Source organism: Tympanuchus pallidicinctus, unplaced genomic scaffold (assembly GCF_026119805.1).
Source record: "Tympanuchus pallidicinctus isolate F22 unplaced genomic scaffold, pur_lepc_1.0 scaffold3, whole genome shotgun sequence".
Classification (NCBI taxonomy): domain Eukaryota; kingdom Metazoa; phylum Chordata; class Aves; order Galliformes; family Phasianidae; genus Tympanuchus; species Tympanuchus pallidicinctus.
Window position 1 is genome coordinate 100,652,093 of NW_026294747.1, and position 25,589 is coordinate 100,677,681.

At 44.1% G+C, this 25,589-nt stretch overlaps 1 protein-coding gene across 3 annotated transcripts; it reads right to left on the minus strand.

The window, feature by feature from the left end:
- Window positions 1-12,250: 12,250 nt before the first annotated feature.
- LOC128086046 (C-C chemokine receptor type 8-like) lies at window positions 12,251-25,589 on the minus strand. 3 transcript variants are annotated; one of them, XM_052694199.1, is made up of 3 exons: window positions 25,497-25,589; window positions 16,294-16,476; window positions 12,251-14,475 (listed from the first exon to the last, which is right to left on the minus strand). In XM_052694199.1, exon 3 carries the CDS (start codon window positions 14,464-14,466, stop codon window positions 13,411-13,413), a length of 1,056 nt encoding a protein of 351 aa, XP_052550159.1. In that variant the 5' UTR covers window positions 14,467-14,475; window positions 16,294-16,476; window positions 25,497-25,589; the 3' UTR covers window positions 12,251-13,410. The 3 variants fall into 3 exon arrangements, with proteins under 3 accessions (XP_052550159.1, XP_052550158.1, XP_052550160.1); XM_052694198.1 differs by lacking the exon at window positions 25,497-25,589 and having other exon boundaries at window positions 16,294-16,594; XM_052694200.1 differs by lacking the exon at window positions 25,497-25,589 and having other exon boundaries at window positions 12,251-14,786; window positions 16,294-16,422.

The following is a 25,589-nucleotide window of genomic DNA, read 5'->3' on the forward strand; positions in this document are numbered from 1 at the left end:
CAAAATATTACAAGAATCAAGGGCACAGTTCTTCTTTTCAGAAAATGAACAGTGTTAAGCTGTGTTAGGATGAAGGGGGTGTCTCCTCCTGCACCAGCTGAAATTCAGTATCTGATCTAGTGCATCTCTACCAGGTAAAGACAAGGTGGTTCATTCAGGAAAACCATGCTCTCAGGATAGTGTCTGTAGGTAAATACACCTCTGCTATGTAATAGAAAGTAGTATGAAATACCTGCATTTAGCATGTGTAATTTTAAAATTAAACTCAGATCACAAAAAGGTCTGTTGAAAAAACCCACCAAGGTATTCTTCATGTATGTTGTCTTTTACTGACGTATATGATCTCTAGGGAAGAAGATCTGGTAGGCAAAATTAAAGACATTTATAGCATAAATGTTATGTTAGCATCACACGTGCCTCTCACAAGTCTTGTGAAGAGAGACAAGCTTGGGTCCTGGAAGCAGCATGCCTGTGTTCACACGGAGACCTGCTGGAGCTGCATAGGTCAGTCTGAAGTAGTGATGATGAGTAGATGCAGTGATGATGATGAGTAGAGCTGCCTTCCTTCCAGCAGGAGACCAGCTCAAGCACTCTGCACCACGCTATACTGTGGGGTACAGACCTCTACCTGAACATCTCTTGTAATTCTGGTAAGTCATTTGTAATGATCTTGCAACCACAACATCAGAAGTAGGCAAAAACCTGCAGCTCATTCCCTTTTTGATGTGGTGGCATTGCAGGACTGAAAGCAATAGAAAGAAAGAAATGGAACAGAGCATGGTTCAAATATATGTCATGCGTATTTTTTTCGAAACATTTGTACTACCAACATCTTTCCACACCAACTTCAGTAACTGTGTAGGTAATCACTAAAAATGAGGACTGATGATTAATATGGCCACTCAGTGGCTTCCTGGAGAGTCTGTTTAAGTTTTTAGAGCAAAGTATACATTTTTCCTACAACTTTTAGCAGCAGCTGTTGACTATTCTCTCTGAGACTGCTGTGTGGCTTCCTGCAGTATTTCTGAAAGACTATAAGACTGGATTTTGCTACAATCTGGATTTTGTGTGGGGCTTTTTTCCTAGATCTGTGTGGATTTTAAGTAGTGATAACCTGGCCACTGATGTTGCAGTGATTATGAAAGAAACTCAGAGAGCTGTGAGCAGTAGCAGAAAGTGTGTCTAAGCAAGACATTAGGAAGGATAATTTCTGTAGTGGCTGAGAGACATAAATGTTTCGTGTTGATCTGGAAAGGGGTGTGTAGATTTTGCTGTAAATACAGAAAAAGTGCAGAAGAGCTTCGACCCTGAGCAGGAAGGGACTTCCCTACAAGGACACAGTGCACAGCAGGAAGGTGCAAGCCACATTTTTTTTTCTATCTCATTTCCCTCTGAGTCACTGCCTGAATTTGAAGTCATGGTTTTTTGATATTTTTTTTGATTTTTTTTTTTACTATTTCAGACATCTCTTTCTATTCAGTGTAGAGGCTGCTAATGCAGCAAGTTTTTTTTGCCAGTTGAAACATCTGTGGGCTGCTATCTTTGGTAAAGAACTGCTTAGCTGGCAGAATCAAAAATCCCGCCTAAGGCACTTCTTTCCAGTGGTCTCTAATAGAAGGGGTTTGTCTTGGCTCTTGAGAGTGGGACTTCTTTGAAGCCCATTGTCCAGGGGCTATGGGCGAGTATAATTGTATGGGATACCAGGGGGAATCCTTCACCTTTTCTCTCCTTGTCTTGAGACACTGGCACTTCCTTCTGTGCTTCTCAGAGGCTTTCAGGAACCTTCTTTTTACTTGCTCTGTCAGTTTGCCCAAGTAAAAAGCAGATACAACTGAAATGAGCAGAACCGACCCATAAGCGATGGCAGAAGTTGTGGAAATCTAACAAATGCAGCACGTGGTGATTGAACACCTCCCAAGCAAGAGACAAAAAAGACTTGGTTGTACAAAGAGCCCCCTATGTAGACAGTACTTTCTAAACAGACGTGGGCAAAGGAAATGTGTACAAACTGCAAGCATTCATACATTGACAGAACTGCTAAAAGATGCTGTACCTCAGGATTGGATGAATTCCTGTCTTCATTTTCTCTCTTACACAGATCACTAAGAAAGATTGCAGAAGAAGTGATCATTAGACTTACATGCTAGCTTCATAATCTGTGAGGTTTGCAGGGGTCTTGAGCTTGTTATAATGGGCTTGCTGGATTCTTGCGGATGGGACTGGTTGATTCATGACTCTTAGAGAATGAAAGCACAGTTTTTTGGACATGCTGTTCTGAAAGTTGTAATTCTTCATGCTTCCAGTCTGAGTGCAGAGACTGGAAACAAGTGGACGGTGTTTTCAAGCTGCCTGAACTCCCATTGCTCCAACCTTTGAAAAACAGACACAGTTTGTTTCCACAATGGGAGAGAAGGAAATAGTTCACAGCTGGCAAAAATATTAGTAAAATTACGAAGCAGACCAAGTAGAAGTTATGGGATCTCAGCTGTTTGCCTCATAAACCATAGCAAAGACTGAGGGACGGCCTTGCAATTCATCTCATATTTTAGGCAATGTGAAAGGAGATTTGTTGATTTCAGTTCCTGTTTTTAAGAATTTCAGGCAAAGCAGGAAAACATGAGAGGGAAACATGGGTACTGATGGAGTTACTTTCCTATTCCCCTGGTGTGCTTCAGCATGTGTTTTTATGGTGAAGGTGAGTGAAATAGATGTTTATGTTGAAAAAGTAGTTCAGTAAACATATTACTGAGTCCCTGGTGGGTCCCTTTTGGAGCAGCTGGAGCTGGCTGTGATCTGACATGGGGAAACTGCTTGGCTCTGTTCATAGAGATCACTCTTGCAGACTCCCAGCTGCTCAAATCTTGCCAGATTAACCAAATACAGGCCCTTGAGTGTCCTCATCTGCAGCAGCCCTTAGCAGGCATTCTGCTGACTCTCCTCATACTTCCAGAGGTAGGTATTATGGCAGCTTTGGTTGAGCACAGGGAGGAAATTGCAAACAAGAGGAAATTGCAAGGTTTATAGTAAGAAACTGTTTCAGTTTTTCAGTGTAGTATTTGTTAGTGATGTTGATATGAAAACCCTACGCTGCCCTTGCTGTGCACAGGGCTGTGCTCCAAACTTTTGCTTCATTATTTGCAGATGCACATGTACAAAGGTACCACATAATCTTCTCTTGAGATGCCCAACTTATAAAAACTTCAAAGCAGCCACAGCTCATAACTGTCCTTGGAGAGACCTGATGTTGGTCTTTGTCTTTATCCAAGTGACAAGCTCCCTTTTTTAGGCAATTCTTTCTGCTTTTAGGCAAGTGGCATAAACACTGAGCTACTTCCTGAAAAGGAAAATGGAGATAGCCACCTTCCCTTTGCCTGGTTCTACTTTCCTTAGTTTCATTCCATACTTCTTCAAACTGTAGAGAGCAGGCTCTCCCATCAATAGCTGGTAAAACTGGTTGGACTAAGGGCTCCCTCTATAGTCAGTAGATAGTAGATAATGGTGAGTATTCACAGAGAGCCTGCCTTTGTCTTTAGCTATTCCACCTTAGGCTAGAATGGAGAAGTCTTTCCTTAGTGATAGAAGGAGGCTAGACAGAGTTCAGACAGGTGACTTTTGCATTGATAAAAGTGGGCCAGATAGTCCAATCAAATGTTTCCAATAAATTGAATGAAATCTTAAGGGCTTTTGGTGACAAGAAATCATTTTCTGTTTTGGAAAAGAGATCAAGGGAAATATTTTAGATTTGCAGTTCTTTGGGTTGAAGTTGTTTTTTAGCAAATGAGACCGATAATGCTGTCTATATCCTCTGCTGAAGAGAAAGAGACTTGTGCTGCAGAGATAAGGGCCAATTCTGGTGTTGAACCACAACAGATGCAAGAACACATTTACACAGTCACTATGAAAAGTGCAACCCTACTTGTGGCCATGAAACCTGTAGGTGCTGTATGTATCATGCAACAGAAGTGAGGCTGTGAAGGCCATACTCTTTTTCTATGTCCTCATAGCAATGCAGGTGTTCAAGAGGAACACTGCTTTAGAAGAGCTAAGGAGATGCATAAAAGCAAAACACGGTTGCTGTTGATGGCATATGAAAATTGCATTGTCATCTGCTCAGGAGTCTTTGTACTTCCACAAAGTTTTGGGGCATTTCACAGGGCCCTGGAAAAGTAAGATTAGACAACTGAGATGTAAATTGACTAGGAGCTGAGCATGTTCCTAAGATTCTGAGTCGCAGAGAACACAAAGAATTTTACAAGGAAATACCTATTCAATATGATGTGAACCTCTTGGTTACACAAATCGCAATGGCTTGGTCAGCCTGCAGGAGCCATCAGCCCAGCTGAGGAACTTTCTATTTGAGGTTCTTTTTGTTGTACTCTACTAATGTGCAGGTTTGATTTAATGTATGCTGTCCGGATCCTTCTCAGATTGCACAATTTTTGTTTTTACTCTCATAACAGTCTCTAGTCCTGCTAGGGTAATATCTGATTGATTCACAGACACTACAGTATTTTTCTTCTCACAACATTTATGAGATGAATCCATGCAATTATTTCCATTTTGCAACTAGGTAAATGAAGCGCCAAAATTATGAATAACACTTCAAGCATCCAGCCATTAATTATGGAAACCTTGTTTTTCTTCCAAAGAGAAGCATTATACAGGGCATTGGTTACTATTTGTTGTAGCTGTACCCCCAAACTTCCAATTCTTGGTCTTCACCATGGGGGTCTGAAACATAATGATCAGGATGAGAACACGTGGGTGAAAAAAACAGACCAAAAAAGAACACCTAGTGATTGGGTTGTACGACCTGCCACCTGATCATGGGGAGCCTGTGAATGAGGCCTCCTTGCTTCAGCTACAAGAGGTATCACACTCACAGGCTCTCGTCTAGATGTCAACCGCCCAGATGTCTGCTAGGAAAACAAAATGGCGGGCTGCAAGCACTCCTGGAGTGTGCTGAGGATGGTCCAGATATTAGACAAAACAACCAGAGGAAATCATTACAGAGGTTGAAACTGAAGGCATTCTGGGCTGTAGTGGTCATGCCCTAGTAGAGTCTGTGATTTTGAGGAAGACAAGCCTGACAAAAAGCACAGTCAGGACCCTGAACTTCAGAAGAGTGAACTTCAGGCTGTTTAAGGAATTACTGGATGAGATCCCCTGGGAAGCTGTCCTTAGAGACAAAGGAGCTGAGCAGAGCTGGCAACTCCCTTCCAACCAAAGCCATTCTATTATTCTGTGAATGTGAGGAATGAAACCTCAGAGGCCACCTGTGAAAAGCTAAGTGGAATGGGAAGATGGTTAATTTACATGCTAGGAGCAGACATCAGGGGTAGATATGATAAATTCACGTCGCTGTGCCTAAATCCTGTGGTGGATCTTGTGCTTGCCCTGTGGCAAGCTTGCAGACACTGGTGGAATTTCTGACACCAGACCAGGCATCTCCAAAATGTAAGTTATTCGTGATTTTGCTTTGCAGGGCTCTTCGATGAAGCTGAGTCTTACAGACAAATCCAGCCCCAGGAAGTTTTCAGTCTGCTCAGAGACTGGCTTCGTACTGCTGTGCATCTGTCTGGTGGAGCCTGCTTTTCTTCTGAGAAAATACCTCACGAGTTCAGCAGCCCAAAGCCAGCCTGATAGCCATGTTACAGTGATTAATAGACATACTGAATCTGATTGTAATCATTTCCCAGCAGATTTTATTTGCAGGGTGGAGATCCCATTTTCTTAGCTTTTGTAGATAAAATACAAGAAAACACAACTCAGCAAAACCTCCTTTCTCACAGTCCAAGGCAAACTAACCTCACCACAGAATATACCACACTCTGCTGTTCTTTCTCCTCACAGACTGTGGATCACTGTAGTTAACTTCTGCCCTACATTGTAGTAGATTTTATCGCCTTCCCTCTCTCTCTCTTGAACTAATTACTGTCTTGTAACAGGAATGGAACAGCTGGCTTACAGCTTTTTTGCACAAATGAGACATTTTACACTTACTCTGCTAGCTGAAGACTTATGGATAAGTTGTTTGTGCTACAGTTATCACTGTTAGCAAGTATGATATGGAGGCAAGTCCATCTGTATTGGTAAAGCTCAGATTATGTTGCAATTGTTCTATGCAGTGCAAGCATTTCAGTTTGTAGTTCTTCTTGAAAGAGATCGTGTAAACGTTAAGACAAACACAAGCCACAAATAAATGATAAAAATTTCAACTGAAAAGCTGTCTGAGCAACAGAATTGAAAGGCGTTGGTTTTGGTTTTTTTTTTTCTGCCTAATTTGTACTGAAATATGCCTATCCTAAGTAAAGCTCAAGAGAATCTTAGCAAAAAGTTTGTGCTTCCTGAACTGCTCTTGGATTCACCTGGAATCTCAAAACCAAACCATCCCTGGCATGTTTATTAGGGGAATTAATGTCTTACGTGTTCCATCTTATGAGACTTGAAGTCAAAATCTATTTTCAGTATGACTACCATTTGTCACAGAATGGTTTGTATTGGAAAACACCTTAAGGTCATCTGGTTCCAACCCTGTGCTATAGGCAGGGACACTTCCCTCTAAATCAGGTTTCTCAAAGCCCCATCCAGCCTGGCCTTGAATGCTTCCAAGGAGGGGGCATCCACAGCCTCTCTGGGCAACCTGTTCCAGTGTCTCACCACCCTCAAAGTAAAGAATTTCTTCCTAATATCTAGTCAAAATCTACCCTCTTCCAGTTTAAAACCATTTCCCCTTTCCTGTATCTACATGGTCTTATAAAAAGTCCCTACCCAGCTTCCCTGTAGGCCTCTTTATCCTCAAATAATTTACTGTTTGCTACAGTTTTTCACTGTAGTTTTTCAATGGGGGAACATTTCGTATCCCCCTGTTCGTGTGTTAAATGCATCAAACATGCAATACTTATGCAGTGATCACCAACACTTCCTACAACTATGCAGTGCTCTCCTCCCACCCAGTTCATTGAAGAGACTGTCAGATAGGCCCAAACCCCACAAATGTGTTTATTCACCGAAATTGGAAGTTTATCCTGAGTTACCTCCTGTATGGGAACTGCTGAGTCACGGCCTGAACCTCTGATTGATCACCTGAGGCGAGCCATGAGTCAGCCAGAGGAGTACAGCTGAAGGCAATTCATCTGTGCTGCCAGAAGGGATGGAGCCTGGCTGCACCCCTCCTAGACCTATTTAAGAGCTGGCTACCAGTGGGGAAGGATCTCGTCTGGAGATCCCCTCTTCTGGTGTTTTCTGTTGGTGAGCCCAGCATATGGGTAAGCTTCCATTTATTCTCCCTTATTATCTTAGTCTACTTTGCCTAACTCTCTTGCTCTTTTTGTGATTATAACATCTTAATATTCGTTAATTATACACCTCTGAACATTTTCTCTGACTTAGAAAAAAGCCTAGAAAACTTAGGGCCAGAAGTTCTGAATTTTAGCTTACAGCTGGGAAAAGCAATTGTCAGAGTGCTGTGACAAGTGAAAACAATTTAGCTGTGAGCTTGAGAATCAGTGTGAGAAGCAAGAGGATGACCTATTAGGATGGGAGATGTACTCACCAGTAATTACTGGAGCATGGTCTGATGGTGAGAGAAAGATGTGCCCCTCCAACTCAAGAGAAGGAAAGGAACTCGTGACAGAGAAAGAAGCCAAGAGGTTATCTATGGGTCACCAGATTTTCAGATTCTCAATGAAAGCTGAAGTCAGGCAAGCTTAAAAACTTAGTGGTGTCATGAGGTCATTTCAGCAGAAAATGGTAAACCACTGAAAGTTTTGTATCTTGTCCCTGGGTTGATTTATCTTTTTAACACTGGCATCAAGGGTTGAAATACATTATACAAATGCTAATGAGTATCATCAAGTCCATTGCTGAATTCAGGGATAGATCGCAAACATGACAGAGCCTGGCTTTGAACTGGCCACCATACACAGACCTGTGAAAACTCAAGCTTCCAAGGTAAGGCACGTTCAGCCACTCATGTTCAGTTTGGGGGTCCACAGGGTGCTTCCACTTAAATTTGCAGTGCCATCACCCAGCCTGCCCATCAAGGTGCTGGATGTTGTCTTGTCTGCGGGGCAAGTGCAATGCTCACTCCTCTGTTAAGGATTTCATTAAAGGGAACACCTTAAACATAAAATCCAAGAATTTAATGATGTCAGTAATAACAATGATACTAGTAGTTGAAATCATACCCATTTCCTAGTTTCTACCCCTCTTCTAAGTGCACTGCTTACTCTTCCATTGCCCTTCTAAACCCTAAGGCTGATGGCCAACTATCTGTAACTATTGTCTATGTAAAAGTTGTGGCTGTGTCTCACAACAGTAGGTGGAACTAAAACAGATTAAATATAGCCTTCTGCTCAGAATAACAGCTCTTGCAGCTAAAGTAAGCAACCCAAAGCTTCAGGTAGGTCAAGTTCAGGTGAAGTCAACCTGGCGAGCAAACCCTGAGGCTTTACACAGTCAGCACAAGGGCTGTGGCTGGTAGTGGCAAGAGCAATACTGTTTCTCTGGGTGGGCTACAGGACTGCAGAAGACAGTCCAAGAGTGCAATCTCCAATTACAAGCTTTTGGAAGTCTCTGAATAGTATTCCTCTATCCTGAGAAGATAGAGGAACTCAACCATGCCTCTGCTTCTCCCCTTTACACTCACCAGTCCCTACTCGCAAGAGCCTGCAGCCTGCAGGGAGGTAAGGAGAAATTGGAGGTCGGCTGTGGGGCAGGGCTGGTGAGAAGGGCAACATTAGAGAGTTGTGAAAGGAAGCAGTCCTTAGGAGTGGGAAGGCTGTGCCCTAGAGGAATGAAAAGGGGGTTGGATAAACCCTGACAGGTTGAAGTTTCTGAGTGGAAAGTTGTTGAGCAGCTCTTAGAATTATGTGCCAAGTCAGAATTTCATGTTTCCACCTTCTGCTCAGAGACAAGTGGGTTGGTCTTTCATCATACAGTGCTATCTTTTATCTTGGAGTTTTGAAATGATAAAGGTACTAACAGAGGATGGGGAACAAGTAGGTGAGATATTGAAACAGGCTGGCATTGCAACGCCTCATCTTCTAAAGCAGCACATCAAGGGAGGCAGGAGGGAAGTGGAGGCAGCAGCTAGCATGCTGCAAGCCACGAGGAGCCTGAAATAGTGTGGTTCTAGAGGTGCAGCACCAGGTCTAGAAATGTGTGTGCAGCTGTTAGCTTGTCTTTAAGACACCTGGAGCACACCTTACTCAACAGCAAGAAAGGCATGAGATTAAAGATTGCCCTTTGGGCTTGATGCCGTTCCTTCTGTAAGCCTGAGAAAATGGATTTGAAGGGATTTTTTTCCCCTCAAAAAGCAAGTGCTCAGGTTGAAATCTTTTTTTCCGTGTTACTTTTAGAGACCCTGTGCTGGTTTCTACACAGCTGATGGTACTATCTAATTTTTCCTGAATACCCATCCCACTCAGAGGCTTCTTCACGAGTCCTGTGTCACACAACAGTGATGCTCATGTCCCTTTACTGCTGGAGAACCCAAGTGACTTTCCTAAAGGAACACTTTCATGCACAGATTGTATTACAGAGGGAGGTGTGCTTATGTTGTTTAATTGCAGAAATATCTGTGCTAGAACCAGGACCAGCAGCTGTATGACCATAGCTCTCAGCTGATAAATAGGCCGGGCACAGCAGAATGATCTTTTGACTGCACAGGTTTTCCTTTGCACTGCTTTGTGCAGTTCTCTTATACTTTAGTTGTTTTTAAAGTGTGATATTTCTGAGCACCTAAAACATTTGAATATGGTGCTGCACGCTGCCAAATGCTCTTGGGATTGAATAAGGTCAGGCTTTCCTGTCCAAGCGTGAAGGGGATCTCACAATGGCAGAGAATACGAAACAGGAAAGTGGAGGATTGTGAAACCTTACATAAAAATCAAGAGGTAGAAAGTTCAAAGAGGTACTTACACATTTCAGAAACAGCTAGGTAACACTACCAAACATCAAAACTGATACTTGGTGCTTCAGCTGGCAGTCTGCCATCACCTGCAGGTGTGACAGCTCCATCCTTGGAAAAATGCTAAGTGCTTTTGCTGTGCAGCATCTGATTAGGTGAGCTGTTCTAGGGGCAGCAGTAATTACTTTATTCCATCTTTCCAAAACAATAGTTAGCTTTCAATTAATTTAATGGAACAAGATTGGGATATATATTCACATTGCCACACGGCTAGAGGAAATCCAAGTAACATCAAATCTGAACATAACCTTGGTGCTTTTGCAACGGTGTTTGCTGCTGCTGACATCTCAGCACGTGAAAACTGGTTGATTTCAGCAATTTGGCTCTGTGTAGATTGCAAAATTCTTTTGCCAGTTTTACTTAGTGACATAACCCTTGAAAATGAGGAAATGCTGCATCTACTACCTGCCTTATTCCAAGAGAATATTATGCCTGCAAAAGAGGGCAGATTTCTGTTGACAAGTTTCTACCTAAAACAAATGTGTAACGGTGGAAATGGCAGTACCACCCTTGCATGGTACTGTGCCAGTGTAGAACTACACCTTGGTTTTGATCTGACAGTGCTGTTACCCAGAACTGTTTCAGAGGATAGAATGCAAAACTTCTGAATGTTTATTGGCATCTGCCCATGTAAAAGTAGCATAAAATCCAGTGGAATTGTGATGTCAAAAATAGATTTTCTTCTTCAGAGAAGAGATACAAAGCATCTTGGTGTAGGTGACATGATGCTATGCATGTGTCTCTCCATTCTGTTATCCCAAAGTAGCTCCTTGTTTTATTCCTTTTTGCAGCCACGTCAGACAGAGAATGAGCCTTCTGAAGGGAACGGTATCCTAAGGACCTGTGCTTGTGTTCTGTGAGGGATCAGTGGTATCGAGCTGCACTTGAGGATGGGGCTTTGGATCTCCCCTTTTGGTTTCTTAAATACTTGGCTTCATACACAGCAGAGGAAGAGGAGGAGAAAACTCTGCAGTAAGTCCAGCAAAACCTATTGTTAGTCTTCTTTGTTTAAGGCTTCACATCTCACTTGGGCTAAATTCTGCTATTACATTTCTACCCACCTGGAAAGTAGTAACACCAAAGAGTTTGTCCCTTGTCTCGCAGCCTAGAGAGAGCCTTTGCCTACCCCAGAAAGCATTGGTGTATTAGTGATGCAAGTGTCTTTGGCAGATTTTAAGTTCACACTTGCAGAATTTCGTGATGGTGATGGAAAGAAGTGTGCAGGTCTGGGACACAGCTGGTGTGTGCCACTTTGAATGACATAGCAGTTCAAAAGTGGGCATTTGAACAACTACAGTGTTTTTGACTGTCTTGTCTTTACATGATTTGAAATTCAGCAAGGCAGATGAACGCTTAGGGATAAACAACAATTTATTAACCATACCTGTTAGTGTTTATCAGTTCTTGTGAATAACAAGATTGCAAATAAGATTTAATCCCACAGTATAAAGCCAGAGGGTCTTTGAATACCATTGCTAGCTAAAAGCAGTCTTTGCTTTGTGCTGGCCTCAAACCTGTTATGTATGAAATGATCACTTCCTTGAAGTCTGGAGGCCTTGGAAGTGCAGGACAAAAACTAAGGGGACTTTGTATCATGAAGGCAACTCCATTGGGCTGTAAGTTGTATGCAGCATGGATGGAACCACACCCCTGATTTGATCAGCACTGTGGGTGTCCTTCCCTGCAGCCAGGAGAGCTGGCTCCAACAGACAGCATTTGTGCCATCTGAGATGCATGAAGCAGCTCATTGGGAAGTGGTCACTGTGTGAGAACTGGCCAGAAACAAATTTCCTTCTTCCCTTTTTCTCAAAAGGAATATATTTAAAAAAAAAAAAAAAAAAAAAACAAAACTATTCTTCCTTCCATTTTTATCTGAAGTATCAGTTGGTGAGGTAGTAAATGGCACAGAACACTTCAAACAGAAATAGTGCAAAATTCTGACCACAGGGGAAAGGAATCTGGCCTGATGCTGGCCTAGGTATCTTTCTAAACATCAAAGTGTCTGTGCAGTACAAAAACCACAGCAATATGTAAAGAGAGAACTTTGTTTACACATACCTGGAAGTTTTCTGGTAAGTAAAAATACGATAATGAAGAGGCAGTGAATTTCTTACCCTTTGAGGAATAAAACAATCAAACGTTAATTGTACTGTTGGTCATAAGTGAAAGGAATGTTTTGTACACTAAGTAACTAATGGCAAGAACCCTCTGGCACTGAAGTTATAAAGGTTTTTTAAATTCTTAGGGAGTACAAAACAACAGTTATGTTTTCAAGAGGAAAGCTTCAACAGGGTATTTTTATTGATCTAGAAAATACAGTCTTTGAAGACATTCAGGGTGTGTTTTTCTCACAGTTTAGAAAACTTGAACTTGTTTAAGTTTAAAATCTTTGTTCACAGTATTATTACTTCAATCTAAATGACATTTTTTCCACTGTGAATTTTTACTGGTATTTTGAAAGCAAATTTTGCTCAGCAGGGAACTGGAGATGAGACTGACCTTGCTGAAAACTTCAAGGGCACCTCTGAATTCCATCAGATGCATTTTGGAGGATACTATGTCAAAAATCAGTTACAGCATCCTTTCTTGGTCTTCATCTAAACTTATGAGTCATCAGAAAAGCTTTCAGTAGCTGAGGCATACAAAGATGCAATTAAAATATTTATTCAAATTGAGCATTTATAAAAAGGCAAAAAATAAAATACCAGAAGAAGTGATAGAGCTTATCTGCTATGTGCCGTTCCGTGACATTTACACTGAACTGCAAACCCTGGGGGCAAGGGGTTGGAGGCCCCACATCTCCAGAGGTGACACAGGGCCAGGCTGCTTTGATGGGGTTGTATTCAAGAGTATAGCTCTGTGCATTGGTGGTATAGGGGCACATGGCAGTGTTGTTTTGCTGTCTTCAAAGATGTGGCCACCAGAAGCTGCTGTGGGCAGCAGCATACCAAAGCAACGTGGCAGAGTCCCAAGCAGAAGGCCTCTTTATCTGAGAGATGAGGCACAGGAAGGACCATCACTGGTCCCTCTTTGCAGCATGAAGCCATTCTGTACTTGTTGCCCACCTCTCAGAGGAGTGTACCACCCCTGTCCCAGGTAAGCATGAACATGCAGGAAACAGCTTCCACAAGGCAGAGTATAGTTGGGGCGAGGCAGAAGCAATGGTTGCACTGGGGGAGAAAACAAGCTGGAGAAGAAGCAATATGTTTGCTGAAATATACTGCAAGAACTCTAAAGCCTAATTAAAAATTACCCCGTTGGCCAGTGTGTAGGGTTGCTCTTTTACACCAGTGTTCTTTGAAAGCTGGTCACCATGTAGCATTTCACAGCACATCCTGAAAGGACATACAGGGTCATCCCATGAGGACACTGAGCACACAAGGCAGCCTGCGGGGCTCAGGGCAGCCACTTGCTCTAAGGACTGCAACCGGGTGGGCTTAGAGCACCCCAGCACTGTCAGAGCAGCCAGAGATCTGGCTGGGCACCAAAGATGACTGAGTGACCCCAGAGCTTCTGGTAGGGCTCCAGAGGACACGGGCACAGGGTTGAAGTAGCCCTTTCAGGTGGGCCTTGAACGTTACCCCAGCAAAGGCATAGATCACAGGGTTGAGGCAGCAGTGGATGAAGGAAATGGTTTCTGTGAGCTGCAGCGCCAAGGCGATCTGGCTGCTGGCCTGGCAGTTGTCAATGATGAGCAGGCTCTGCAGAGAGTCCAAGAAGAGCACAATGTTGAAGGGGGTCCAGAAGAGGAAGAAAACAATGACAATGATGAAAATCATCTTGATCGCCTTGATCTTGTTCTGATTTTTGCATTTTTGCAGGTTTCTTAGGATCTGGGCATAGCAGTGGATGAGGATGCTAAGGGGAATCAAGAGACCCAAGATATTGGCAGAAAACTGAATTGTAACCTTCCAGATATTGTTGCCAGGGGGATACATGGGGACACACTGCACAGACTGCTCAATTTCCAGCTGCTGGTTGAACACGATGTTGGGTACAGAAGCCAAGCTAGCCACCGACCACAGGACTAAGCTGATCACTGTGCCACAAGAGGCCGTCCGTATCTTCATGGCGTAGACAGCATGGACAATTGCTATGTACCTGTCAATGCTCATCAGAGTTATAAAGAAAATACTGCTGTAAAAACCCGTGTAATAAATGCCAGCCATTATCTTGCACATCGCATTGCCAAAAACCCACTGATCCGAAGCGTAGTATGCTTGGAAAGGGAGAGGCACAATGAAGAGGAGATCAGAAGCTGCGAGGTTCAGCAGGCAGATATCAGTCATTGTCATCAGCCTCTTTCTAGTCAGGAGGATCCAGAGGACCAATGAGTTTCCCAGAAGGCAGAAGACAAACACAAGGCAGTAAAGAATTGGGAGGAGGAGAGATTTAAACCTGGGAAAGCCGTTTCCTTCATTGCAAGGAGCGGTGTTTTCATCATATCCATAGTCATACTCTGTTGTGCTTAGGAAGTGATCTGTGGGATTCATCTTGGACTTCTGTGAAGGAAAGAACAAGAGGTAAAGGGTCTGGGTATGGGTCTCCCTGTTGGCTTCTTCCTCTGTGCCATATTGAGCCTGTGAGTCAGCCTCTGGGCAGAGAGAGACTGCAAAATGTGCTCCTAATCTAAAGGTTTGGATTTCCTTTTACCCCCTTGGGTGAGGAAACATTTTGCCCATAGCATGAAGAGCCTTATAAAAGTCAACCAACAGGAGACATCACCCAGCAGCATGTCCATGTTCCCAACTGAGCAGCTCCGGGCCAAGTAACAGCACATAGGCTGGTTTGCTGTGGATAGGTTCAGGATCACCTGTAAGAAACAGGCAACAATGTGCAGTGTTGAGCCCAGGGTTGCTGCAGCCAGGTGCCATCAGGGAGGGCTGGCTGTGCCTGCTGGTAGAGTACAGAGGTTTGTTGCTCCATCTTTTTTTGCCAAGACTCTGCTTTCAAGTTTAAAGAACACCAGCAGAATTTGAGGGGGAGGGAGGGAGCTTCCTCACTTTGTCATTTCTGAAGAATTGCAGTGAATACCACTTTTAAGTAGTTTGAGGTTCTTTCCAAAAGTGAGTCAGCACTTAAGCAACTCTTTTTTGCTTTTTTTTTTTTCAGATGCCACTTCATGACCACCATAAAAAAGGTATGGTTGGCAGAGTGAAGTGTTCACATTTTAAGAAGTAAGGTTCTTTCGGAAGACAATTTTTTGGATGAGTTTGGCTTGTCCCTGCTAGGGTATGTACATGTTTGTTGTGCCCTTCACCTGTGTTGTGCTGTCATGCTGGTTGATCCTACCTCTAAAGAGCTTGAAACAGTCTGATGGAAAGAAGCATCACGTGTAATAATAATTATCATAATGCAGCAGTAGTAATGCAAATGACAGCAATTAATTCATTAAATGCAGAGCAGGTGCAGGGAAGTGGGCGTACCCACACATGTGGCACAGTGGGGCTGCAATCGGAACTCCCCCTGTACTCCAGACCTGCCCCAGCTGCTTTGTGGTTCCAGGCCTCCATCAGCCAAAGTCAATCAGTACATGCAGCATGGAGAAACTTCTTACAAATACCTCAACCCTGCGCAGCTCGTTGCTCAGGAATCACCAAGCAGTGAGAGAAAGCAGGGCTGCAATCTGCCTTGGCAGTATAATTCTTTCCCGTATTCAGCTTTCAGGTAAGGAACCGGTATTATTAATTTCAGGTTGGTTTTCACACTATATTTTGTGAAATTGAGTCATTAGATAATGGCTGCTTACGGCATTTTGAGAAAATATTTACTGCTAATGTTATTTATCTCATGTGCAACCCTGACATGCTGTGTCTGTGAACAGTCCGGCAGTGGTTCATGCTTCTTAGCTACCTGTCAGGGACACATTGAGAGCAGACCATAGGTTCAGCAACTCAAACTCAGAAATTATCAAAATGTAATGGAAATACTGAGTTAAGGGTCTATATGTATGCAGTCATATAGAGATATGTAGATAAGATACTTCTGATGTGCAGACAGATAGATAGATAGATAGATAGGACACACCTGACTTAGGGAACATCCACAAGTGATTCTACTGGGCTGAACAGAGCCTGGAGGTGCTCCACTTCAGACTTAACTCTGCCTTCCCATGGCCAATACCTTTGTATGTTCCCAATCAACGAACAACACTTCCCCTTTCTCCCCTCTCCCTATTAGTTGGCCAAAGAAATCAAGTGCTAAAAGCAGCTTTACGGAGGGCATCAAGAGAGGCACAACCAATGCAGGTCCCTTCCCCTGGTTATCAAAGCTCACCCATTACTTTCAAGAGCAGCAGGTTAAAAGAGAATGGGCTCTACCTTGGGCAGCAAGAAGCCTTCAGGATCTTAGACGGCGCTGCTCCCTTCTTCTGTCCTCGTCCTCTTTCAGACTCACAAGTTCTCACAAGGTCTATTCTGGTGGGGAGATTTGGTGATAGTGGGTGCTGGATGGGCAGCTGCCAGTTACAGAGAAGGCTTTGAGACAAAGTGAAGGGCTTGAAGCTGCAGTAAACAGGAAAAGGTGAGAGGGCTCAAAAAGATATGCTGCAAAACAAAAATCAAATACGACTCTTTGTGAAGGCAGTAAAGGTGTCACAGTAAGAGGTGCTCCCTTTAGCAGAACTTTCCTTGCAGCCACCCCTAATTTAAACAAAAAATTGCCAAGTGGAGATGTCTGCACGCGATCACGTCTGCGTTACGTGATCACTGCATGCACCAAGTGCTGGACGCTCACAAATTTGCATAGATCCATTAAACTCGATAATTGTGCAGCTTCTTACAGAAACAGACGTTATTTCCAAGAAGCATATTTTAGTTTTTCTTTTCCTTCTGCTAATACCAACCTGCATACTGCAGACTGATTAAGTCCCTTCCTATCAGTAGTGTACAACCTGTGAGCAAAACGAGAACTGACAGTTGCCTCTGCATCTTTGCAATCATCTTAAGCATCCTGTGTTCAACTGGGGACATTGTAGAGTTTCTTTGCTCCCCTGGAATTTCTTGAAGTGTATTTTGGTTCATTTGGGACACATGGTCAGAGATGAAATGGTGGAACAAGGGCAGGCTTGACAATTTTTATTTTACACAATCACTTGAAATAATTTTATGCTTTATGTAAAACTATAAATTATGGTAGTGCTCTGTTACGCAGCCGAATGATACTCTTTTCATCCATTACTCTCAGCAATTTTCCTCATTTACAGAGAACTCAAAAGATTTGCCTGGAGCCCCAGAGAAGTATGTGGCAGCTCCAGAACGTGACTATCATTAATGCTAGAACCCAGTCTTCAGCAGTGGCCAGCGGCTTCAGCCCCACGTAGCCTTCCAGTGTGTAGACTGTTGTATGAACATGCAACGAAAGGCAGTCACAAAGAGTAGAACTAAATTCTATCGACAGATGAAGTAAAAGTGAGAAAATGGGCTGGGAGATAAAAGAAGCAGCCTAACAGAGGACCTGGTGGAGTCAAGAGCATGGTCACAAGGACCAGAGTTGCCCCATGAGGTGTTCACAGTGCTGCCGACTACGCAACATCACCCATTTACCAGGTACTATCGCTTAGCTCCTATTCTTTATTTTATGCAATTATATTATTTTTTTGTGTATTTTGTAGAATTAATTTCTGGAATGTTGTTGGAGTAGAACTTGATTTTACCTTCTTCTCTCTCTTACTTACATTTTAATTTAGTGATTAATAATGATAGTATGTCCCACTGTTACAGACACACTGTACAGTGTAATGTAGTTCTGTTGTACGTGCTCAGAAGAAAATGTGTCATGATGTGGGACAGCAGAGAAATGTCAGAAGAGATGTTGCTTGTACAGTATAGAGGGGAAAGAGGTCCAGGACCTTGAAAGAAAGGGGAAGAGCTTCATTGAACATGGAAAAAAGAGAAACTGCAAGTGAAGGAGCCTGGCAACTGCAGTGACAGAGGGACAGCTTTGGGCACATCAGAGAGGACTGCACTGGCAAGGGTATTGATGATCTGGTAATGGGGAGAGGGTATGTGGGGGCTTTTTTGAGAGCCACTGGAAAGCTTGGAAGAGGGTATCTGGAAGGAGATGGGGAAGATGTGTTTCCAATACAACCTATATCTTCCCAGATACTTTTTTAGCATTTGAGTGGTGTTGGCTATGCTGGCAAGCAGGATTTTCCTACCCAACTGATGACAGCCCTTTGATGTTCATTTGAGGAGGATAGGAAAGCAGAAAGTGCAGTAAGTGAGCAGAAGCAGTAAGATAAGTAAGATGTCAGGTAGGATATTTGGAAAAATTTCTTCTAGGAAAGAGTAGTGAGGCAGTCGCACAGGCTGCCCGGGGAGGTGGAGCAGTCACTGTCCTTGGAAGAGTTCAAGGGTGTGGATGTGGTACTGATGGTTGTGGTCAGTGGGCATGGTGGGGGTGGGCTGACAGATTGGACTAGGTGATCTTAGAGATCTTTTCCAGCCTTAATGATTATATTATTCTGTGAAACAAAAAGTTCAAGGTCAGATTTCGAAGTGCTGGATGAAACCAGATAGAAAGCAGGGAGCAGGAAGCTGCGGGGCAGAGGTCTGGGGAGTATGTCCCCTTGCAGGAAGTACGAGAGGGCCAGGGTGCTACCAACGAGCCTGGTAGGAACCACAGGGCAGACCTGATTCTCATCTGGTTGTTTAGAACCTGCCTGAACCCCCTCTGAGAGCTCTTCTCCAGATACCCCAGCAGCTGCCTTTCAGCATCTCTCTCACTCTAAATGCTACTACCATTTTTTGTACCTCCTCTCTTGTGGGCTTTCCTGTGAGACAGAAATATGCTACAGCAATGACAGACCTGAGCCCAGGGAGGCAACTGGCTGTCAGTATCTCCCTGATACAGCCCGTGGCCAGTCTGATGTGGCACCCACATGCCATGCTCCATGCACCCAGTATTGCAGAGCAAGAGCCGTGTGGCATCACTGCTTTGGTGACACCACCAGTGTGCTGGCTCCTCAGCCACCAGCCAGGCTAGAATTGAAGGGAAAATGTCACCATTTGAAGAGTGTCCCAGCTCATCTCCTGATGGTTGGGTAGCAGAGGTGAAGTTTTCATGTGGACACTGGGGAACATCACACCTTGAGGCTCTGTGCCACACTTCCCCTTTATTTGCCGCCTGCTGCCGTTGTTACCACAACACCGCTTGTGTTTATTTAACACATCCACCACAAAGTTACGGTTTCTGCTGCTTTATCTTCTGTTACAGCGATACCTTCAGTGGGGAAAAAAAACGTGCAGCACTTTGTCTACCCAAGGACTTCTCAGCCCAAAGGTGACCTCCACATGACAGTAACATGGAGCTCCAAACCTCACAGCAGAGGCCATGGCCAAAGTGAATCTTGCCACAAGACAAATAGCATTGTCAAGTTCTCAGTTCTTGCAGAGCACACTTGTTCAGCCCTAGACAGCTGTCCTAAGGGATTTTTTTCACCCGTGCCACAATGGCAGCTCCTCAGCATTGGGATGGTGGCCATTATTGGCTGCAAAGCTGCTACACCTACTCTTGTGGAAACCTTTTTCCTCCTACAGATGATCTGGATGAATCAAGCTTGAGCATGAGGAGGAAGCTTCAGTTCCAACAGAGTACATCAGTAGCAAGAATGAGCCTCGGCCTGAGGATCGAGGGCATTGAGCCCACCAGCAGCTCAGGCCTTTGGTGGGGCTGCTGGGAAGCCTTGCCCCATGCACGCAGATGTCAGTGCCACAGCTGTTAGGGGAAGGTGAGAATGGAAACAAAGCTCAGACAGAATGTCTCTATTTAGAGGGGACCCACAAAGATGACTGAGTCCAACTCTCAGCTCCAAACAGAAACACCCAAAATTCTATGTCTGAGAGCACTGTCCAAACGCTCCCTGAATTATGGCCCTAGGCAGCCTGCTCCATGCCCACTGCCCTCTGAAGAAGAACTTTTACCTGACACCCAACTTGACCCTCCCCTGTCACAGCTTCATGCTGTACATGACACCAAGTAAAACCGAGACCTTTCCCTTTTTGTCACCAAAGTGGTTCAGTTCAGGCTGACTGAATTGCTCTGAAATTGCCAAGCTGGTGGGGGGATTTCTGCCTCCAAACTGGAGAAAAATTTATCCTGACAAATTCTGGCCGAAGCATTGTCACTTTTCATTTTTTGAATGTGTCGTTCTCAAATATTTTCTTTATATAAATAACTTCTTCTAAGACTCCTTCCTCAAAAACACACAGGCACCTAAAATTCCAAAAAACGTCCAGTAGAACTGAGATCTGTTGGTTCTGCTGATAGCAATTATTTTTTTCCAGATTGATCAGGAAAATATTGACTTGTATTGCTGTATAACAGTGTGTAGTGACACATAGAAGCCTATATTTGGCATTGTTCTGCCCATCTCCTGCAGCAGATGCTGGTTGCAGACAAAGAAGCTGGGAGCCAGGGAATCCTCTGAAAACTGATGCTGACTTTGTTTGGGAGAAACAGCTGGTGATGTTCTGTGGGGTCTGGGTCACCTCCCTATTCTGCACGCTTTGCTTTCCACTGTCAGCTCTAAAGCTGCACAGATTATGGCTTTGACAGCTGCAGACTTGCACAACTGCTCCATTTCACCACAGCAAAAATCAGCGTGTTGCAAAATGTCCAGGACAGTAACTCATTCATAACAATGTGAGCAGGGAAAGGGGTTTTCTCAATCATGTTTTGTGATAGAGTCAATGCGTGGCAGAAAGAAGCAAACAAATACATCTCTTGTGTGCAGGATCCTTGAGAACAAGGACCTTTCTGTGCTCATCTCTTGGATGATGCTACTTTCACATCCTGTTTCTTTACCACTTAAGTTTTTAAATTCTTGCTGTCTTAGACCTTTCAAATGCCAGCACCTGGGCACCTCTGCTTTGCCTCAGGGCTGAGTGCAATGCAAGCAAGGATCAATTAGCAAGGTGACAGAAAACAGGGATGGATGGGATACTGAGAGGACCCTTAGCTCAGTTTCTTCTACATGGATGCTCAGCCTGCTCCTACAGCCCCTGCTTTTCCCCAGTGCCTTACAATTCACCCCAGTGCTTCTGCAGCCTCACTCCTAGCAAAGCTGTCTTAATACTCAATCCAAAATTCCCTTGGTGTGATTTAAGTCAGTTTTTTGTCCTATCTGTAGAAGATCAGATGCTACTTACTTCCAATTTCTTTTCTCTTTTTTTTTCCTTTTAGGTCATGCTTTCTAAAGTGTTAATAGTAGCCAGTCTTATTTAGCAGCTGTCCAGTTGTCCCTAACCTTTTCCCATTACAATGCTCAAAGCTTGATGCAGAGCCCCAGCTGAGGTCTGACCCCTTGAAAAGCAAGACAAATGAGTCCCCTCCCTGGAATAGCTGTTGACTTCTGCAGTCACGTAGCATCACTGATTCATGCTTCCCTCTTTTTTCTCCAGAACTGCTGCCTTCCTCATCTCATACCCTTGGCTGAACTTGCCTCAGTGCAGGACTGTTACTCCTGGCCTTTGTAATTTATCAAGCTTACTTCGAGCAGTCATCCTGCCCCTCTTTGCCATTGAAGGCATGCCTAAGGTGGTGGAAAGCAGAAATAAAATGATGAAAACCTGCACTGGTTCTTCATCCAGAGCATTAATGAGAATGCTGACACCTGCAGGGAAAGAGAGTACTCCAGGGGTCAGTACTAGATCCAGTTCTGTTAAGCACCTTAATTAATGACATGAAACCAGGCTGAGTGGCTGATACACCAGGAGGTTGTACTGCCATCCAGAGGGACCTGGACAGGCTGGAGAATGGGCTGCCAGAAGCCTCATGAAGTTCAACAAGAAGTGCCAAGCCCTGCACCTGAGGAGGAACAACCCCAGGCACCAGGACAAATTGAAGCACAGGAGGTTCTCTTTGAACTTCAGGAAGCACTTTGATGTGTGGGTGACGGCGCTCTGGTCCAGGTTGCCCAGAGATGTGGTGGAAGTACCGTCTCAAGGAGATGCATTTGTGCTGTGGTTCTATCTCTCCCATCTCCCCTTGCTCTCCCCAGGGACAAGAAGAGAGGTTTTCTTCGTGCTGCTGCCCACAGGGAGGTGTGAGGAGGGTTTGGTAATGCTGCAGATAAATCTGTATTTCAGCTGCTGGTAAACAGGAAGCTGCTGAGCAGCTTCGTGCTCTTTCTCGGTTTTTTAGGTTCTTTTGGTCTGCCTTTTGTAGCTGTTCTTTTTTGCTTATTTCATCTCAGGAAACACATTTTCTGCCACCTCTTTCAGGAAATGTGCAAGATAGAAAAAGTGTTGTAAACCTCATGGTTAGCTCAGCCTGCTTGGAGGTTGGCGGTGAGTCAGAGCACTGGGCACCAAGGACAGTTGCACCGGCAGAAGCCCACAGTCAAGCTAATGGTGGTAGTAAGGCTAAAGGGATTTGACTGCAGAATACAGGCTCTTGAACATAGTTATGCTACGATCAGACTTTGCACCAGTATCAGTAATGGCTTTCAAAGCCTTTCAGTCGAGCATCAGGGCACAGCTGCTGTCCACAGTTGCAGCACCAGGCTCTTTGGAATTTATTTTCAATCCCAAAGGTCCACCAGTGATCTGCTGAGCTGCCAAAACCAGGCTCCCTGCCACCCACTGCAATCAAGAGCAGCCCCTCCAAGCCACTGCTGCAGAACTTGCTGGGGAGAGAGACACTGTAGACATATGGCCTGCAGGGATCAGTGCTCACCACCTTCAGATCTACCCCTGATCTTGTTGCTAGTGATACCTTCAGGCCCTCCATTAACCTTGAAAGGGAGGACGGGCTTCCTGCCAAGAGGCTGACTTTGCACTGATGGGATGGAGTTCACATTGTGCATCTACCCTTCATACCATCTCTTAGCCTTCACACCAGGGAGGACAATTTAGGCTAGGGAAGTACAGCAGAGACCCCATGTCCATCACCTACATTCGCCTCCTCTCTGGTGGGCTGGGAATAGATGTGCACAGCTCAGTAAAAATAAGAAATGCAGGCCAAAACATTCTGAAAAATGCCTGGTCCAATGAGAAGCTGGGTTGGAGAGAGGAGACTTTCCAGTATTTTCCAATACAGATGCTTGGGGTAGTTTTCCTTCTCAATGCCAACCTGTAGTTTCATGTTTTCTTAGTTTATTTGAAATGCAAGAGGGATTCTTCTGGGTTCCAAATGAGTGGGATAAAACAGATGGATTTTTGCCAGTGCATAGGTAAAATCTATATTTCCTTTTGTGACATCCAGATTATTTTTTTTTTTTTGCTGTCTTACTCTTTTCTGATACACTGCAATAGTTCCAAGAAGCACCAAGATTTTGTACCTTCCCTTTTTTAGGTTTATAGGTATAGGATTAAAAGTCAAACATTTAGTTCACTGCAGCCATTAGGTATGGATGTGTATTTCTGACCAAGACCAAACACAAGACCGCCATTCACATGCAGGATTCATGGTGATCTCTCCACATTTCTTGAGGAAAGCAAACAACAACCAAGTAATCTGGAAGTCACGGCTGAGCCACAGGGCTTTACGCAATCTTTGAAGAAAAAGGAAGTTCTTGGATTTGTCTCAAGTAATATTGAATATTCAGTCATGAAAAAGATTGCCTTGGATGCCTATTTCGTTTACAAGCTGCTCTGCTTGTTTCATGATTATTCTATCGAATATTCACAAAGTAAATGATATCAAACTCAAAAAGCCTTCCCAGCATGAGCCTTCCTTAAAGAAGGGCCCAGAGCACAGGTGATGGCAGTCAGTGCTGGGAGAACCTCACAACTCACTTTGCCAACAGCAGTTGTCAGATGCTGGGACAAAGAGGGTTTGTCCTTCTTATTACATAGGACTGTTATCAGAATGAGGGGTCGAAAGGCAAAATTTCTCCAAAAGAGCAGTGAGGCAGTGGCACAGGCTGCCCAGGGAGGTGGTGCAGTCACCACCCCCAGAGATGTTCAAGAGCTGTGTGGATGTGGCACTGAGGGACGTGGTCAGTGGGCTTGGTGGGGGTGGGATGGCGTTGGACTATGTGATCTTAGACAGCTTTTCCAACCTTAATGACTCTATGATTCTATGAAAGACAGATCAGAAGAACACCCCCTCCCCCTATTCTTGCAATGTCTCGCTTTAATTTTCTAAGTCTTCAGTTTTGGAAAATGGAAAATTAAAACAGAAATTTTCCACTGCAATGCAGTAAAATAGATCTACAATTCAAGAGAGTAAGATGAAATCACACCATTAAAGAAAAAAAAAGGTTTTGGAGTTCTCTTTGCCTTTTGAAATGTGAATTGCTATTCTGATAAGACATCAGACAGCAGCTGACCACAGGTACAACAAGAGGTTAACATTTGATGTACTTCTCAGTAATGCATGCTGCTCAAGTACAAGTGTGCTTCTAATATGTTTTCTTTTTATTTTGTCAGTGTCAAGCTTTGTGTAAAGCACATCTTTCTCCTCTCCCATTGTACAAAAAGGGGAGGTGACTGTACAGAGAAATAACACAGCTGTCTTGAGCCTCTGCAGAACCTCGGATAGAAAAGAATTATTATACCTCTCACCTCGTTACAAACTCAGTCCTGCCTGCCTCTGGGAATCACAAGCATAACATCAAAGAAGCTTTTAGTAAAAATTTGGGTTTTGTTACTTCTTAGGTCAAGGGACCAAAACTACATTCTGGTAGTGGCCAGCATCATGCAAGGGATCCTCAGGTGTTACAGGACCTGCCAAGAGCAACTTTCTCCAGTCTTCCACCTGATTTCTGATCCCAAGGATGCTTAGTGGTCCTCCAAGAAATGGAAGAAAACTTGTGTAGACTTTTGGGCATGCATGAAACAAACAAGGAATCTCAGAAACAAACTCAAACTCAGGAGTCTGGAAATGACATCAAGAAGTTGATCTGGCATAACCTAGCCTCAATTACAGTGAGCCTAACTCCTGTTTCAGCACAGCTGTGCTGTTCCACATTATGTACAGGAAGCACTGCAGAAACGTCTGCCTGCTCTGGCTGAGAATAGGAGCAGCAGGGAGATAGTTTTCATGCAGAGAGAGAAAATCATGCTTTCATGAACGACAGCCAGGGATATGAGGTCTCCTGAAACAGAGGTGACCTGTTTCACTTGAAGCATTTTTGGAGATCTAGCTTGGTGTGTAAGGGTGACCCTCTGGCTACTTCTGAAGTGTGAACATACAGTGCCTGAGCCGAATACATCCTCTGTTCCCTTCCTAGCACATCTGATTTCAAATCCTCCCTTGTCTTGGGTGCAGGTGCTGGGGACCAGCTTACAGCAGGTGGAAGCCCCAGGTTGCTGTCAGAGGCATTGGCTTACTGCCACCAGAACACACAGGTACAACAATATGGTGATAGAGAATGCTGGAGCGAGCAATGCAAGCAAGTGGAGGTGCAGCCGCAGGAGGAGGCATGGAGCAGCTATTTGGCCTCAAGGAGTCCGAAATACAAAAGGATGGTGCAAAAAGGAAAATGACAGGGCAAGTGAGATGGTTTGGGAAAGTTGGCTCTGACAGTGGCTTGGCAAAATGCATTCCCATGCGCATGCCTTCAGATGCTACCTACCTCTCTGTCAGTTCAGCTTCAGCCTCCTCCTTCTCCTCCCTGGCTGGTGCTGTGAGAGCTGTGTGCAAGCAGTGGGGGGCTGCAAGCAGGAGC